The 20,000-nt window shown below is 34.7% G+C and overlaps 1 protein-coding gene and 1 long non-coding RNA gene across 2 annotated transcripts; both read right to left on the bottom strand.

Moving 5' to 3' along the window:
- Positions 1-8,187: 8,187 nt before the first annotated feature.
- Positions 8,188-14,607, bottom strand: ifnphi1 (interferon phi 1). The gene is given in 7 exon segments (XM_051884416.1): positions 8,188-8,886; positions 9,301-9,390; positions 9,710-9,865; positions 9,983-10,054; positions 10,640-10,675; positions 10,678-10,717; positions 14,603-14,607. Coding segments are annotated over 7 exon segments (495 nt in total). The 3' UTR covers positions 8,188-8,790.
- Positions 14,608-14,644: 37 nt separating this feature from the next.
- LOC127509150 (uncharacterized) lies at positions 14,645-16,664 on the bottom strand. Its single transcript, XR_007929157.1, has 5 exons — positions 16,467-16,664; positions 15,854-15,922; positions 15,425-15,562; positions 15,260-15,334; positions 14,645-15,158 (listed from the first exon to the last, which is right to left on the bottom strand). It is a non-coding gene; the product is annotated as an uncharacterized LOC127509150 (long non-coding RNA).
- Between the last annotated feature and the right edge of the window lie 3,336 nt (positions 16,665-20,000).

Genomic DNA, 20,000 nt, shown 5'->3' with positions numbered 1-20,000 from the left:
ACTTGAAATTAGCTATTATATTCAGTTAGCCTTTGCTGTTGAGTATATCTGGAAAAAAACACACATAGAAAATCATTAGGCCTATGTGCTTGTGCTTCATTATGGAACTGAGCCTGAGACCAACTGATTTAAAACAAAACAAAGTTTCCTTTATATGCATCATCAGGAAATTGTTAAAAGGACAAACAAAAGAAATAAAGATTGCGTTGTGCTATGGATATAGTAGTGTTGTATAGGCTATGAATAATTTAGTTATGATCTAAGAAAAATGTACTTGTAAAAAATAATAGGCATATAAAAATAAATAATTGACAATAATCTTTAAATGGCTCTGAAATGCTTATAAATGCTTCAAGATAACCACTTTAGACAAGAGTAGACTATAACGTTTCCTAAAATATTTGGTGTAGAAACAATTGCTAGAACATTTAACAATTAATTAAATGAAACTACAAGTAACACACTGAATTGAAACGTGAAATTTTGAAGTAGAAAGTTTGAAATACTACTATTTTCTCGTAAAACTTACTCGATTTGTTTGTTTGTTTGTTTTGTGTTTGCCACATTTTGCATTTATAACATCGGAACTAATTCATTCTCTCTTTTCTGCTCTTAGTAAAAACTGGGTTAAAAAAAAAAAGTGTACATCTTAAAAAAAAAAACAAAAAAAAACAATAGTTTACTGACACATTTTACAAATAAATCTTAAAGCACCAAGAAAACAAAAGCACATGAAAGTAAATCATAAGATTAAGAGTGAAACATAGACATAAATTCGTATAGTATTGTCGTGCTGCTGATTTGAGTCGATGCAGTGGGAAACGCGGGTGAAATGAGCCAGGACAAGGAGATTCGTTCAGAGTTTACTGAACTTCTGCACAGATGTAAGTGGGACATTCTAAAATGCTTAACGTGAAAAACGCTTAACGTGGCTTAATGTACTAAGACAGTGATATTAAAAGATCAGACTCCGTAAACATCATAATAAACCATACTGTAGCCTATAGCAAAGCAGATGAGCCCAGAATATGAACGCAATGTGTTTAATTAGGCTGCACGCTAAGTGTTTTCCTCCCATAGAAAACCGTTACACTTAATGTAGCCTATACTAAGTGATATTAAAAGATCAAATTCTGCACAAACCAAGTTTTTTGTATAGTATGCTTTATTAGTATAGTGTTTAATAAGTTTGGTATTTTAATGTCACTGTCTTAGTGCATTAAGCCACCTTAAGCGTTTTCTTTATGGGAGGAAAATGCTTAATTAAACGTGTTGCGTTCATATTCTGGGTTCATCTGCTTTTCTGTACGGTATGCTTTTGGTTTGTTAATAACACTGTCTTAGTAAATTTAAGCCACGTTAAGCTTTTTCATGTTAAGCATTTTAGAATGTCCCGATTTGGGTCACAGTTCACAGCGCACTCACCAACAGTATAGCGTTCATGAACAATTTCACTTTATATGAAATTGATGCGCGCTTTTGCTCTGGCACAGGACGGCAGTTTTTCCGACGTGCGATGAGCATGCGAGCGACCCCAGAAACTAACTAAAATTCTGTCAGGATCACTATAGTCAAAGAAGACTGGCAGTTAGCATACAGTTTGTACTGGCGGTAGGCCTATAGTTCTGTTCTGGGCAAAAACTCCCTGCATGGATAAGAGCAGGGAGAGCAGTGATAATCCCCCTTAGGGTAAACAGAACAGAACCAAGTATTGCAATATCATTAATTTTCTTAATGACAATAATTAATGTAACAACATAATTGTAGAATGAGTTTGATCAAAAGAGAAGGGCAAGTCCTGACTGGACAAAGGAGGAGCTGGGGATGGAGGAGGGTAATTAGCTCCTGAGCAATGCGATAAAGCTGCTGATAATACTGAATGGACCATATATATATATATATATATATATATATATATATATATATATATATATATATATATATATATATATATATATGGTGATAGGCGTCCTATTCCTTTAGGTCAATGTGAATCAGCTGAGTGTCAGCTGATGCGAGCTCGACTTGCCAGAACTAATGCTATAAAAGACTGCGTAACTGAACAACAAATATGAGACTAAATCACAGAAAGGGCAACTAAAATACTTAAAGGGGCCATGTTCTCTTTTCTACAGTATGCAGTCGAATAAAAAAAATATAATTCTTGATAACACTTATTCATTACTCGACAACAGCTCTTTAAATGGACAGTTCATTCAAAAATGAAAATTCTGTAATCAGCTACTTATTTCATTTCAAACCTGTATGCCTTTATTTCTTTTGTAACACAAAAGATGTTTCAGTGTTTTTTTTTACTTTCACTGTATGGACAAAAACACTGAGACAAAATATCTTCTTTTGTGTTTCACAGAAGAAAGTTTGATTGGCGCTCGGATTTGACTTTGGCGCCCCCCTTTGACAAAAGTACAAAGAAAAAAATACATGTTTTCACCAGTTAATGTTACTTTATTCATGTTTTTTTTTTTTTTTTTTTTTTTACTAATGATGATTGATTATTTATGGCATGTTTTAAATTTATATAAATAAATTAACAAATATTTTTAAAAAGTTTTTTTTAAATGACAACAATCTGTAGCAAATTAGCTCAAAAGAAATATGAATAAATAATAATAACTAGTTATAATTAATTATAAATATTTGGATCAGTTAATAAAATTAACTTAATGTAATAAAATTAATATTACAATCAATTAACCCGTTTGGCCAATGAACACTCAATGTTAATTGTTTATTAATTTTAAGAAATGTTCATTTCCGGGTTATGAGAATAACATTCTCACTGTACAGTACTACTCAGAGCATGTAGTCAGAATCTGCATGATTAGGGACTCCAGTAAATGAGCATGAAACATGGACAACTTTACGTGTGACATGAACAAGACTTTATTAACTACACTAAACACTTAAACTACTCTAACATTCACACATATACAGGTGCTGGTCATATAATTAGAATATCATCAAAAAGTTGATTTCACTAATTCCATTCAAAAAGTGAAACTTGTATATTATATTCATTCATTACACACAGACTGATATATTTCAAATGTTTATTTCTTTTAATTTTGATGATTATAACTGACAACTAAGGAAAATCCCAAATTCAGTATCTCAGAGAATTAGAATATTGTGAAAAGGTTCAATATTGAAGACACCTGGTGCCACACTCTAATCAGCTAATTAACTCAAAACACCTGCAAAGGCCTTTAAATGGTCTTTCAGTCTAGTTCTGCAGGCTACACAATCATGGGGAAGACTGCTGACTTGACAGTTGTCCAAAAGACGACCATTGACACCTTGCACAAGGAGGGCAAGACACAAAAGGTCATTGCAAAAGAGGCTGGCTGTTCACAGAGCTCTGTGTCCAAGCACATTAATAGAGAGGCGAAAGGAAGGAAAAGATGTGGTAGAAAAAAGTGTACAAGCAATAGGGATAACCGCACCCTGGAGAGGATTGTGAAACAAAACCCATTCAAAAATGTGGGGGAGATTCACAAAGAGTGGACTGCAGCTGGAGTCAGTGCTTCAAGAACCACTACGCACAGACGTATGCAAGATATGGGTTTCAGCTGTCGCATTCCTTGTGTCAAGCCACTCTTGAACAACAGACAGCGTCAGAAGCGTCTCGCCTGGGCTAAAGACAAAAAGGACTGGACTGCTGCTGAATGGTCCAAAGTTATGTTCTCTGATGAAAGTAAATTTTGCATTTCCTTTGTAAATCAGGGTCCCAGAGTCTGGAGGAAGAGAGGAGAGGCACACAATCCACGTTGCTTGAGGTCCAGCGTGAAGTTTACACAGTCAGTGATGGTTTGGGGTGTCATGTCATCTGCTGGTGTTGGTCCACTGTGTTTTCTGAGGTCCAAGGTCAACGCAGCCGTATACCAGGAAGTTTTAGAGCACTTCATGCTTCCTGCTGCTGACCAACTTTATGGAGATGCAGATTTCATTTTCCAACAGGACTTGGCACCTGCACACAGTGCCAAAGCTACCAGTACCTGGTTTAAGGACCATGGTATCCCTGTTCTTAATTGGCCAGCAAACTCGCCTGACCTTAACCCCATAGAAAATCTATGGGGTATTGTGAAGAGGAAGATGCGATATGCCAGACCCAACAATGCAGAAGAGCTGAAGGCCACTATCAGAGCAACCTGGGCTCTTATAACACCTGAGCAGTGCCACAGACTGATCGACTCCATGCCACGCCGCATTGCTGCAGTAATTCAGGCAAAAGGAGCCCCAACTAAGTATTGAGTGCTGTACATGCTCATACTTTTCATGTTCATACTTTTCAGTTGGCCAAGATTTCTAAAAATCCTTTCTTTGTATTGGTCTTAAGTAATATTCTAATTTTCTGAGATACTGAATTTGGGATTTTCCTTAGTTGTCAGTTATAATCATCAAAATTAAAAGAAATAAACATTTGAAATGTATCAGTCTGTGTGTAATGAATGAATATAATATACAAGTTTCACTTTTTGAATGGAATTAGTGAAATAAATCAACTTTTTGATGATATTCTAATTATATGACCAGCACCTGTACATGCATACAGTTGATCAAGGGAAAGAGAGAGCTGAAGCAGAATACAGGAAAGCAAGAAGTTATAGCATTGTTTAAAATTCAGCAGATCAACAGCCTTGAGGGAACCATCAGTTTAGGTCTAACACGCCCTTCTTTAAAAGGGGGGTAAGGATACTTAATTTATCAAATAATGAGACCAAGTTTGATACTTGCATGTCTCGCCCATTTAAATTAATCTGTCCGGATGCAATTTGTGGAGGCTCCCGTTGATCTTTGCTGATGTTGTCTTGATGAGAGAGAACCTGTTGGATTCAGAGGACCTTTGGCTGCAGCCTGGCACAAGCGTTGGGGTCCTTAAAAGACTTCAAGCTCAGCATCATCTTCACATCAGCGTTTTCTCTGTAAAGGAACTGGTGTAATCTTGTGATCAATGATTTTTAAAGTGTGAAGATGTCACACCCCCTTGAGGTGACTAAACCAATAAGGAGTTGTTCATTCAGAGGGAAATTTTATGACTATTTGTGCTCTAGCAAGAGATTAGCATAAGACATTGCATTGGACGTTTGAGATAAGAACCTTCTAGATTCTTATAATACTAATGTGGCAGAGCTAGCAAAATGTAATGTAAATTAACAGATCGAGAGCGAAGATTGGAGTCCATAGAGACCAAACATGCTACCATGTGATTTTAGTTTTAAAAGAAAAAAGGAAACTCTGAAACATTAATACACAAGAGTTCAAAAGAGAGAATTAATACATAGGCCAAACCCTATAAAAGGAAAATCATGAGATGGGAAAATTGGATACATGTTTATACATTTCTCAAGTGATTATATATGATAAAAAGAGTTTATTTGTCCTTCTCAACAAGAATTAAGTCAGAGTCACAAGTTTCTGCAAATTCTTTCTGATCATAAACCTTATCTGTGTTACCACAGTAACCAGAGGCCTGGTGTTAGCTGCACTTGGGGTGCTAGTTGCAGTTTAGGGGGAAGGGTTCACAGAACTTTGTTGAGAGAGTGAATTTCTGGATAATTCATTAAATATAATGAATAATTGTGTCTGATTGGTCCAGATGCTACACATTTACTGTATGTAAAATTCAATTTAAAAAAGACCCACATTTCTAACTTTCATTCATGGAGATTACATGGACAGTTCGCCATGGTTTAGTGTTAAGATTTTTGCTATCTGTTGGAAAATATAGTTTTAAAAGTAAAAAAATTTCACTTTAATCAGTAGATGGCTGCAGAACTCCACTATTTGCTATTGCTATTTAATATGCTATTTGACTAACTGAAGACATCTTTTCATAAGTTTTTCCAGTTGGATTCATATCTACATATTATGAAGTCACAATTATAGGCCTTTAAGCACATATGTGTAAAAAGATATTAAGTTTTATTTAGCAAGCATGTAACCACTTAAATCACTGAAGGTAAAGACCATTTTCAGCCAAAACAGGCAATTTACCATTGAAAATATATGTTTTTTAAAGCTTTTTATTTTTCTATCAAATGATATGCATATTGTGTGGATCTGTGAAACACCACGTAAGTACAGAGGCGTAAAACTCGTTAGTGCCAACTAGTAGCTGATTTCTTTCAAAATTCTTACAGACCTCTAGGACCATGAGTTGAACATGCCCACCGAGCTTCGTTCCAATCGGCCTCTGTTAACCTTGTCTAATAGGTGCTCAAATTTCATTGGCTGATGGCGGATATGTTTTTTGAGATACACCAATGTCCTCATAGACTATCATGCCCCCTTGGACCAAGACACTGCATGCCAAATTTCAAGTCGATAGGACTAACGGCGATTTTTTTCAAGCGATCAAGCGATTTTTTTATTGTGACCAAAGATTGAGCCCCTACACATGTGTACCGAGTTTGGTGCAAATATCTAATTTTGTTCTTGAGTTATAGCCATTTTAGTAAAAGTGGCTCCGTCCTCATCGTTTGTTTTGGCGCCACTTAGCGACCGTGAATCAAAATTGCACCTTTATTTTTATAATTATTGATATTCAGACTCCAGAGAACATTTCTGCACTGGTTTGGTTCCGATCGGGCGAAAAACCTAGGACTAGTTCACAAAAGTACGTTTTTCAAAAAATTTCCCAAAATACCCGGATATTTCACCAGGGTGATGAGCAAATGCATCTTGTCCACCTTGAGCCAAGGATTCCAACGATATAAGACACTTGAGCCTAGGCCTAACGGTTCAGGAGTTATGAGCCATTTCATACTTTTGACTGCTGTAGCGCCCCCATCAGGCCAATCAGAGCGAGCCTTGGTGACGTTGTAGGCGGTATGAGTACTACCAGCCCTCAAAGTTTCAAGTCTCTATGACTTACAGTTTGGTCTGCCCGATCACTTTTAGGGGAGAGTGCTGATCCTTGGAAAATGTAACAATTACAATAGGGTTTAAGCACTACGCACTTGAACCCCTAACAATAAAAATAACTTTTTGTCTAAGTTTAGCATTTTTTTGTACTGAAGTCAGTTTTGTACTGAAGTTTTTGCTAAATTGTATTGTCTCATTGTTTCATCTCTCTCTTTGTGTGTGTGTGTGTGTGTGCGTGTGTGCGCGCGCACACACACACACACACACATTTTTGTGATTTATGAGGACACAAATTTGTATAATGACATGGGTATTACACTGGTATTACTATGTAAACATGGAATATGAGGACATTTCATGAGTCCTCATATTTAAAATAGCTTTAAAAACATACTAATCAATGTTTTATTAAAAATTTAAAAATGCAGACAGTTTTCTGTGATGGGTAGGTTTAGGAGTAGGGGTAGTGTAGGGGGATAGAATGTACAGTTTGTACAGTATAAAAACCATTACGTCTATGGAATGTCCCCACTAAGATAGCAAAACAAACCTGTGTGTGTGTGTGTGTGTGTGTGTGTGTGTGTGTGTGTGTGTGTGTGTGTGTGTGTGTGTGTGATGTTTTAAAGTGTTGCCACTTCATTTCTGTCTTTGTGTGTTCTGAGTTGTTTCTGATTTTGAGGATGAATTTTATCCAGAAGGGTCTCCAGAGACTCCAAACAGCCTGAGCGTGACTTTTTTTCTCACACTAACAGATATCATTCCAATTTATTTTATTTTTTGTAGTTCCAGAAAGTGTTGACAGCACTACAAAGTCTCATGCCATTTGGATCAAGGGAACTTTTTTTTTTTTTTTCAGCAAACGTCATTTGGGGTCAAAAAGACCCCGAATAGCTTAGAAGAGTTAAAAGGAAAGGTGATGTCACACAGTGGGAAACATGGGTCTGTCCCAACTTTTTGGAGTTTGTTGCAGTCATCAAAATCAAAATTTGTTTGTACAATCAAGTTGGCCATTGAAAACATTGAAAAACTTTCCATTGTACTTTTGTCAGTTAAATAGAGGTTTGAGAGAATTAACAAATTACAGATTCTTGATTTTATTGCATTTTATAAAATGTCCCAACTTTTCTTGATTTGGGGTTGTAGAATTTAAAAAAATGGGTTTGCCATATGATGCCATAAGCATTTTCAATCTCTGAAGAGCCACACTAGAAAAGTAGTACAAGTATAAGGAACTGTCAACCATCTAGTACTTAAGGTGTGTGACAGTTCAATGGATTTAGTAAACTATAGGGACGAAACACCTTAGTTTAAATCAATTTTTTATTTAAAAGTACAAAAATATTTTGCAAGCAAATAGAGCAAATAAATAACTATAAATAACAGTACATATAAAAACAATAAATATTCAGAGATACAAAAATTGTGCACAACAATATATAAATTAAATTAAGTATAATAAATATCTGAAACAATCACAAAACATATCTAATATTCATGTGCATCACAACATAACTGACTGACCGTTAATAAATACATGACTTGAAATACATGGCATGCTTGTTTTTTTAAACATTTTTTTCACATTCAGCAAAAAATCTGAGTATAGTTTAGGCACATAGGCCTATTTGCACCAAAATAAAATAAATAAAAGGTTTCACAGGTTTTTGTAAGAAACATAATTAGCTTGCTTGATCAGATTACTTCAAGTTTTCATAGGAAACACATAAGGTAAACTCTATATTAAAACACCAGACATTAGGCAAAACTTTCAACTCTAGTTGAAATAAAATACAGTCATGTAAATAAATATTTGTTACATTCAGTTTTAGCTTTTAAGGCATTGTTTACATTCACTTTTCTTCACTCCATGGAATGTGTCACAAGTCATTCATCTGTCATTATGTCTTATCGTCTGTTGGCAATGCTTGCGATGATGTCCATCCTCTGAAGGTGATGTTTCACAGCTCTCCGGATCTGCTCCCATGCTTGAGCACTATATTCCTGAAAACACAAGAGGAACAACTTTAGCTGTGTACAACTGACTTTGCAAAAATTTGGTTACACATTATTTTAAGGTTACATAGTTACATAACTCAAATAAGTACTGTCGTAATATTAATTACCTACATGTACTTACTATATACGGTTAGGGTTTGGTATAAGCTTAGTAATATGCATACTGTTATTACTATAGTAAGTACATGTAATAATGTGTAACCACATCACCTTAAAATAAAGTGTTTCCAATAATTCCTTTTGCTCTTTACAAAGTAATCACATCACAAATAAAATAAATCTCTTATGGCACTAAGAAAACAAAGCTGATAACAGAAGTCATTTGACTAATTAAAGAGTATAAACACACATGCAAACAATGTAACAAGCTGTGATATAATATTATGCAATAAAACTTACTTTTTTCTTTAGATTCTTCTTTAAAATCTTGAAGTGTCTGTTTATCTTTTTCTCGTAGGACTCCTTATGTGATGGCTGGTATCGGGCCACCTGAAAAAAGTAAGAAAAATGTAAACAATTAGCAAAAATAACATTAATGACAAATTAGTTAACAGCAACTAACAATGAAAAATACTTCTACAGCTTCTATATACTTCTACAATTGTATCTTTTTTACGTTTTTAACATTATGTCTCTAAATCTCATTTAAACACATTTATTGAATGGCTAGGCTCTTATTCAATTGGCCTTTTCATCCGAACATCAACATTTGTAGGATTAATGCAATATTACGTTAAATTAAAAATGTAAGATTATATGCAATTCATAGAATGGGATTCTGTAAACAGTTTCCACACACAAGACTTACACATTCTTTAAGATCAGATGACTGCCTGTTCAGGACAGTTAGAAAATGCTCTACAGTCTGTAGGTTCCACTGCACTGAATTCATGTGCTCTCTGGCATCCATGAGGCGGATGATATGATCTAAGGTCAGGACAAGAAACTTCACCTGGTCCTCCACCTGTAAGAAGACATAATGTCTGTGTAGGTAACTAGGTCCTTCAGATTATAAACATTGTATGCAAGTTTTCCCAGGTAACATAAGTGTTATTTATGGGATTAAGTAAGTTCTGCAAACCTTGGCATTGTCTATCATGTTGTACAGGCGTCCTGGAAATGACACCTTGGTATCCTCAGGATATTTTCCACCCTATAAGACAGAGTACAATTTGTAATTTAGATACCACATTCTGCATATTTGATCTGTTACAAGCATCAACCTACATAACTGGAAACTTTAATTGCTCCCTTAAATGTTTTATAAAAATCAAAGTGGTGCAATCCCACAGTGGTTAGTTCACTGCACTTTGGCAACCACATTGAATTACTAATGAAGATTAGAGCACACAAAAAGTCATTAAAAAAAGAGTATAAACAACAAAAATAAAAGAACAGAAGCAAAGATGTAACATAATGATGAAACATTTTTATAATGTACTGTAAAATGTTTTTTTTCTTCTTCTTCTTCAAACGAATCAGTGACAGCATCTCTCAATAGAAAAACAGTTTTGCTAATTATTCTAAATAGTTGTGAAATGATTCTGCAAGGTTGAATTAACAATTGGATATTTCTAAGAAAAAAAGTAACAAATCTGTTGCACAAATCATTGAAAAGGTCTTTTAAAGGAAAGTTGCAGAAGCTAGCTGTGCACAGCAGTCAGCAGCATTGTCTCTATAGGCTATTTGTTCTAATAACAATTTACAAATAATGCATAAAGGTTTAAAGTGTACTTACCATTTCCTTCAGGAGGCTCAAAGACTCGTTGCTTATCATCCTGTATCGGCCGAGCCATTCGCAAGCAGAGCATTGACCCTGCAGAGTTAAAAACATTACAAACATATACGTCCACATTTGAGTTTTCATCTTTGTATTCAGGTAGTAGTAGCTTTCTACACTGTCGCTCGAGAGAATGTTGCAGGGACATGGTGAAGTGTGCTGGATTTATTCGGGAGTATGGAAATTGGAAAGCAAAACCGAAGTATGTTTGGGCATTACCCTCCTCACTTTCACTTTCGCACAGGCTACAACACAAACTTGATTAGCTACTAATTCACTTGGTCTGCTTTAGTTAATAGAAAATACTTTTAAAAGTAATTAATTTTGTATTTAGAAAAGAAGTAAAAATAATAATGTAGCTATAGTTCACTCTTTAACCGTCTTTAGCTTAGACACCAACGCAAAAAGCACACAAACTTACGCGCGATACAATAATCAACGCTATTCGTATAAGTTAAAGCAATCCCACGGTTCAAAATAATTACCTGATTCCAAAATAATTACCTGATTCCAAAGTATTTCAAGGTCGCTGACGTTTCCAAACTAGAAGAGATGCGGGCTAGCGTATGGAAAGACACTTTCTGTTTGAGACGTAATGCGCTACGCTTTGTAACGCAACGTAATGACGTAACCTCGAACTTTCATTGGATTTCACCCCACTATCTCATGGTGCAATGAAATGTGATTTCACACCTTTTGTCAGTACGCAAGAAAAATGGGTGTAGTGAAATGATTGTTGTTAAAACGTTTTATTATTATTTTTTTTTTTTATCATTTTCTTATAGAAAATAGTATAGCCTATTCAGCCTATTATTAAGAATTAATCTAGGTTAAGCTAGTTAGATCTATTGTGTTTTGGAACAGGGTAGCTGATTTCGAGCTTGTGAACAAAAAAAGGTTCTGGAATATGATGGTCAACTTGCTATAATGACCAGCTTGCACCTTAATTTCACTATGACAATTACAAGAAAAATAATAAAGTAATAAACAGTTGTTAAAACAATCAATTACTCAATCGAATGTGCCAATTTAATCAAACGAATAATGGTCAAAGTCAATTAGGCCTACTTTAAAACCAACCAGGCGGGGTTGGGCAAAGATAGTACATCAAAATGTATCAAAATAAACTACACAATACAGCAGCCACACATGTATCAAAATAAACTACTGTATTTTTGTTTCTTAAAAATACTAAAAAATACTTTTACAAGGGAGCATGAAATTTCTTCGCAAACCTTCCATCACTTGGCCTGTTTGATCTATCCCTTCACTCAGTTGATTAACTAAACAATGTTCGATAGCAACAGCTTTTCTCTGCCGGAGTCATGCAATAAATCTGACATATGCAACCAGTTAACAGATCAAATATTCACATATCCCTGTGAGCTCCCAGATGAAGGTTAGTTTTAAAGTAACCAACAGTTTTATATTCAACAGTTTGTAAATTACTCATAATTGTATCCTAAGTTAGTTAGGCTACTTGGTGTTTGGTAATGAAGGGCCTACGTTGCATCAGCAACACTGACTCAATGACAAACAAGTCATTCACAAGAAGACAACTGATGGCACCAGTATTCATAGAAACTAGTTTCTAACTAATGAATCATTTCATTGTTAATCATAAATATACAGGGCTGCCGCTCGGTATAACAGTTTTCAAGAACATTACGTAAACTTAACATGAACTGTTATAAATTATAGCAATTTATGCAAAAAAAAAAAAAAAAAAATTGATGGAAAGCTGGGAGTCTTCATGTTTCTTACCTTGACCACCTTCTTCCATATGGATCAATTTTCTGTTCTGATCTCAACAAGTCTGGGCAAACTAGGCACCAAACACAGTATTTTACAGTATTTTAAAACTACAAAAATACAAAACACTAAAGTATATTGATACAAAATATGAAGCCATTTTCATCATCCCTATCAAATACAAATTACAAAATCCTATTTTACATTTTAAATAAGTATTTGAAATACATGTATCATAAATGATGCCCATCCCTGCCTATAGGTAAGTATAAGCTATTCCACTAAAACAGGGGTGTCCAATCCTGCTCCTGGAGGGCAACTATTCTGCAAAGCTTAGCTTCAACCCCAATTAAACACATCTGAACCGGTTAATTAAGGTCTTAGGCTACTATACATTGCCTGCTAACAACCTCCAGGCAGGTGTGTTGAGGCAAGTTGGAGATAAACTCTGCAGGACATGGCCCTCACCTCTGCACTAAAACATTGCACCCAAATCAAATCTAACTCTATAAGATTCTTCAAGATCCGTGTTTTGTTCTGATATTTTTTTTAACACATATTCGCGTCAAAATGATTTTATCTTGGTTATTACTGGGTACGAAGTTGATGACTCAGTATTAACTTTTTGTAAGATTAAATGAAAACATCTTTAGGCAATATATACGCATGTGTTATTCCTACAATTTAGCACTGGACCTTTGAAGATGTTGCATCTATTTGCCTGTAGATGGCAAAATTAATAGTTTCTAAAAATCATTTTCATAAAGAGCCGCATTGAAACCGCATTGACCGCAGTTTGTTGACGTGAGACAGGGAAAAAAGTTACAGCGAAGAAAGAAAGTCCTCAGCACACATTTTGTTTACCAGTTTTAGGTATAATAAAAGTGAAGGAAGGACAAAAAAGTTAGGGGGAGAAAGTCTTTGCGTGAGAGTGGGCTCCTGGTTTCACAATTCACTCATCGATACCTGTTTTGGTGTCTTTCGACCACAGCTGTCGGCTTTACCATTTCTGTTGAATATTGCATCAAGTCAGAGCCCAAATGCAAACATTGAATAACAATAATGACGACTTCTTAGTTGTCTTCTTTTCTTTGTAAATGTTCATGTTCAAAGTTTTTGTTGTTGATGATTTTTCTGTATGCCATATGTACCGAAATGAACTTTCAAAAATACCCTGAAAAATAAGCTATTTACTGGAGTAAAAAACGTGACAACTTGCGTGAATAGACATAGGGTAAAATGGGGGAAGATGCCCTTGATAGCCCCCCTTAAGAAGAATGTAGATTTACTTTTAAACTGTATATTTTATGGGATTCTGCTTTGTCTGGCATCGGTTATTCAATTAATCAATTAAATTGTCAAAATAGCATTTTAAACATAGAGTTGATTTAGTATTTTACATTAATGACACTTTTAATAATATAAAAATATTAATAAGAATTATATAAAAAGTCATTTATACATTTTATAAAGGTTTATTCGGGTTGGAGGGACTTCATTCCCAGTAGGGGCCATCTTACACCTTAATATTTGACATAGCAAAATTAGCAAATGTTTCTATTTCCTATACATTATGCATTATCCTGGATGATAATGCTAACTTGTATCTAAAGAGATTTATCTGAAAGGTAAAATTATTTTATGACTTATGTAGGCTACAGGCATATGAATATTTAATTGCCCATATTTTAATTGAAGATATGTCATAATATAGAAACACCGAGAATTCAAATTGAATGATTTCACTCAAGGTTTTAATGAAAGCGAAGATATCTGAAATTCGTGAATATATTATATAATAACCCCATTAATTACATATTAAATTTAAAAATAATAATAAAGCAACAACATGCCACTTGGGGCCTTCTGTGTTTACTTCAAAATAAAAACTTTTACTCCACAAATCCAAAAACATTGATGTGTTCACAAATCCCTCATTAACAAAAAACTGATGTTCAACATAATACAACCTGTATTTTCCAGAGACACAAAATTAGATCAATTAAACTCAAAACGGTTTCGACAGTCTAAATCTCACAAATGATGATATTCAGATGAAATGACAAAATTAAAAATATTCAGCAAAATACCAAGATGAGATTTTGTGTCATCTACGGTCAGGTGAAAAATTAAGTTGGGGGCTCATTTTACCCAAGCGGGCATCTTTACCCCATGTTACTGAATAATATGAAATAATATGAGAGACAAGTGTACATTTTTGAGAATTTATTTTTTTATTAACATTAGTGAAGTGATGTGTCCACACATTTGTTAAAAAAACAATTCATTGAATAATACATTCAACGTGTAAACGAAACATTCATGCCCCGGATAAACAATATAAGACAATATATGTTTATTTGCTTGATGAAGACATTTTTAGTGTAGTCTAGATTAGTTGTTCTGTTCTAATAAATATGTTTCTAAATAGCATAAGTGCAGAGTTATTAAAGCCAGTTCAGACAATGGCAAATATAAATATGGAAATACATTCATTCATTCATTTTACCAAATGAAAAGTGAAAAGTGCAAAAGAAAAACAATAAAATAGCATATTAATAAATTATGAACAACATTTAATTTAATTTAACATCTAACAACATTTTACTACTATTTAGCCGATATTAGGCTAATTGTGTCTCTTTCTATATGTCATTCTCCTGAAGTGGTCCATGACGACCAAAATCTCATTGCGCGCAATCTCCCAAGCGCAGCGGCTAAAATCCTGGAGGAAAGACAGTCACACATTAATCAGTGCAGATCTGAACTACGAAGGTACAAACATCTGCTAAACCTTCTTCCTTATCGTTTATATGAATATCTCACCTGCTCTGTAAGAAAATTATCAAGCAGCTTGAAGTTCTTGACCAGCGTCTCAAGTTCAGAGCTCGTCACCGGGACCTAGATATTAACGATATGTTGTATTACACACTAGAACTGTTGATAATGAAAAGTAGATTTGATTCAGCCTAACCAATGCCCGTGACTTACGCTATTTGATTTAGCTTGCCGGTTGAGGTGCTCCATTAGATTTTGGAATGCAGCGTTATTCCAGTGACCATGGGTTATTTTCTTTTTGAAGAGCTCAAAGATAGAGTTATATGATATCTTCAGTGCCTGATGTATTTCCTATCCACATGGGAAAAAAAAGAAAAAAGACAATACATTGTCAAACCCCCAGGATGCTAAAACAATGACTAACACCAACAGTGCTAAATATTTCGGCGATCAGCCTCGCTGTAGAGTTTTATCATGACACACCTGAACCAGCAAATCAAGTTCTTTGGGCTCGTTGAAAAATACAGACCCTACCCTAACCCTAACTGCATTTGAGTGCAGCTGCAAATAAAACTCCGCAGGAAGACATATCTCTAGGATTTAACATTTCTGTGTACTGTATCTTGATATTTTGTTGTCTACCTTTTTGGGAAGAATCGTGAACCGATCAGTCGTCGCATTTTCCACCTCTTTTAGGCATTCTTTTGGACCCTTTGAGAGAGAGAGAGAGAGAGAGAGAGAGAGAGAGAGAGAGAGAGAGAAACATGTTAATGTTCAGGATGTGTTCTTCGCCCGAAGGTTATTAAATATTGCGGTCACACTTTTGTTAACATTGAACCATCAGGTATCATGAACTAACAATGAACAATAATAAGTTTTCATAAAGCAGTAGGCCTAGGTCTACATAAGGTAAGCTCCATATTAAAACAATACACTAGTCCTTATCATTGATTAGTATTTATTAACATATTGATTAATATTTAACACAAGTTGTAGGCTAAGTGAGCATTAATCAAATAAATGAACAATGAACAACAGTAGGCTATGTATAAATTAACATTACCTAGATTAATAAAGTAAGTCTACGTAATTTTGTTGTGGTGATATATTGTTAATCCAGCAACTTTTCGCTAATAAATGCAGTAAATATTTATTAATAGAGTAATGGACCATGCATGTTGTAGAGTGTGCGTAACATATTTAAAAAAAGGAAAAAAGAAAGAAAGATAGATAGATAGATAAATAAACTACTCACCAGTTCACGCAGAAATTTAATTGTTTCAGACAAATTCCTTCTCTCCTGACTTAAGGATTCTGCAGATAGGGCCGTAAAAACGATAACCCACAGAAAACACAAAAAAGTTCTCATAATGGTTTTATATTGACAGCAGTACAGTGGAGAGCTACAATTCAAATGATATGATTACTACGATATGGATACTAGTTCATGGTAAGACCTTGGCTATATAGTGTTCTCCAAGAGAGAAAAAAATACCCTAATAATTTGCATTCCTTTTAGCAGGTGCATAGCGCGGGAAGCCCAGCGGTATTACAATTGGAAGTTTCAGAAGGAGAAAATGAAAGAATCACGTGATTCTTTTCGTCTTGGTGGGCGTTCATTATTTCAGCTGGAAAACGCAATGAGATAGATAGATATAGAGATTACTTATCTTGAAAACAAAGCGAGAGGAATCTCACTAATCTGAGTCAAATTGGGAATTTCATAATCACTATAACTAGGGTTAGGGTAAGAATTAGGGTTTGGTTTGGGGTTAGTCGCATTTAATTATGCATAATTTATAGTTGTTACTACAGTAACTACATGTAATATGCTTAACAAGGTATACTGTAAAATAAAGTGTTACCAAAAATAATAATTAAATCATACTCAAAATGTGCAAAAATAATTTTTAAAACAAGAGCAATTGTATCCGTTCTTGTTTAGGGTGACATCATCAAGCCGTTTGTGTGAGGTGATGACACAGTTCGAGCTAGTGGTAATCCCTCACTGTTACAGAGCATTTCACTTTCACTTTCCAATGTGACGAGGTAGCCTACTTTAGCAAATCCCTAGCCCCGCTTGCATTATGACGCAATTTTAAAATGGCGCGTATAGCTACTTTGTTAAAAACAATCGTCGATTGCAATAGTCTGCAAAATTCCCTTTTTTTTATTTTTTTTATTTCATATATCTTTCAAAGAATCATCAAAGGATGTTAATCCAGGACCATATGTTATGCAAAACAGGTAATGGACGACGAAGTCTTGTAAAAAGAAACATAACTGTTTTACACCAAAGCGTAAATACTGGCCACATAAAAAAATAAATAAAAAAGGAAAATATAGTGCTAAGTGTCTCTGTCAGTTCAAAGGAAAATTTTTTTTTAATTATCTATAGGCTCTCTCCTTTTGTTTTGTCTGGAAATTCATTCCAAAATCCCAGTCAGTTTCTTATGTTCAATTTAGAAGAATAAAAAGTAGGCTACCATTCATCTTGTAGGGCCAAAACATTGTTGCTCATTCCAATAAAATTAGCCTATAGCTTATATAGGGATAAATTATAAATAGCCTAATTTAAGAAGGACCTTTGACCTTAATATAGTATAAGCTATTAAAATGAATTAAAAATGACTAAATTAAAGCTAATAATGAATTTAAAAATAGAAATGTATAATAATTCAATGTAAAACGTTGAGTATAAAAAAATAAAAGCTAAAAGTAGAGGATTGTAGCATATGCTGCTTTAAGGCTAGCACAAAGCTAGTCTTAAAAAATAAACCGTACACCTCAATTTATTAGAGACCTGATTCTGAGGTATAGCTCCATCAGGCGACAGCACTAAATCAGTGTTAATGTAGCCTCTATCTAAAATGATTAGAATTTGTTATCTCAGCGTTATTGCAAGGCTCCGTCGGTAGAGGGCAGCGCAACATTGCTGTCGTGACGATTAAACAAGTCTGTGAGATTAGCGGCTTCACAGTTTACATTTATATGCTAGGATTTTGCTCTTGAGAAACCGTTTTTGGGAAATAAATCAAGTAGACTAGTTACATAACACCTATCTCCATCGATTTACCTTTTGCGTTGTTAACTGTTTGTATTGTTAACTGTCTTTTTTTATCGTACATATAATTGACAAATAAGAAACGGTAACCATAAAAGTTTATGTCGTGCGCCGCTTGCCTGGTCTAGTTTGTGCTTATGGCTGGATTAAATAGTATATGAGTATTTGAGAACTGCCTGAATTAAGAAAATGTTGTGTCCAGTGAAGTGCAAAATTGAGAGGCAAAACTTCGGACTGGAAAAAAGTTAGATGTTTTGCTAGATTACAAAATATTATGTAGCCTAGCTACTTCAAAAGGGGATTAAAAAAAACAACAACATTCACAGATAGGCCTATAGACAGACTAATGGGACATGTTCATACTTGATCAAGAGATGCACACACCACCTGCCTTTGTGATGTGATTGTAGCCTATATGTCTCAGTATGTCATAATACATGCACAGTCCCAAACTCACGCACCACCTGTCCTCTACTACAGTGTGTGTTTGGGGCAAGGACATGTGAATCCTCGACAGGAAATGAGATAGTTTGAGAAGAGGAAACTTTATGTGGCTGGCTTACTGAACAGGAAAGAGGGGGGTTCCTTCCAGAGGATGAGGAAGAGGGAGGACTGCAGGGAGAAAGAAAGACGGACAGACATGTGAATGTTTCTAGACCTTGACAGGGACAGTGTCAAAAACATCACCAATCACTATTTAATGGATTTGAGCTTTTTTAACTTTTGTAAATGGTGTTTATGAATCATGTTTTTACTTTTATATTAATTAGACTGTAATCATACATTTTGATAGAGAAATTATTTTGTATAGTTCAAATGATTTTATCAGTTTAAAATAAATACACTGAACTAAACTGAATGCTTTCCCACAAATGATATCATCGTGACACAAATGACATCATAACGCACCTTCTATAGTCAGAAATAGTTTGTCCTCTCTGAAACCTGCCATGTGAATCATTCATCATCACCAATCCAAAACACAAAAACACTGACACTCAAAAATACGTCATTATGGAATGTTTATGGTTGCGCAACAATTAGTTTGCCAAAAATGTACTTCTTGGAGTTGTTAATTCCAGGGAATAGAAAATGTCCCAACTACCTGACAGACATGACTAAATCACACCTGTCTCAGTGAGTGAAAGCCTTAAGCTCTGTAAAGTGCAAAAACGTGTCAAGGGAGCGGCCCACACTATTGTAGCCAAATCAGAAAAGTAAAAAACACTTTCTGCCTGTGAACCATTTTGCTTATTTAGGCTAGAAAAAAAATTGAAAAGTTATAAATGGCAGTAGCAGCACATTTTGTTATTATGTACAAGCTAATCTATAAAATTAAAATTATTAATTATAAAATTAATTTAGCAAAATGTTTCACAGTACATCATTTTGAAAATAAATAAATAATCCAAAGGAAACTATAACATGTATACATGTTTATAACAGTTGTGAAAATTTAAAATAAACTAGCCGTTGATGTAGCATTTGACACTCATTTTCCAACATTGCTAAATGCACCATGTGACACTTGACCACGTGTTCACTAAACAATGTTGAGTAACTAGAATATTGTTTTATGATCTAACTACAGCTGATTCATTTAAATATCCTAACAAAAATTTCCACCCTTTTTGTTCCAGGAAAGCACTACACATTCCAAGAGCATGCCAAAATGGGACATCGCTGAAAGTACAGAGTCCAAAGGCAACAGTAAATCTTCACGTG

This window comes from Ctenopharyngodon idella, chromosome 3, assembly GCF_019924925.1.
Source record: "Ctenopharyngodon idella isolate HZGC_01 chromosome 3, HZGC01, whole genome shotgun sequence".
In the NCBI taxonomy this organism is placed as follows: domain Eukaryota; kingdom Metazoa; phylum Chordata; class Actinopteri; order Cypriniformes; family Xenocyprididae; genus Ctenopharyngodon; species Ctenopharyngodon idella.
This window is presented reverse-complemented; position numbering and strand designations above follow the sequence as displayed.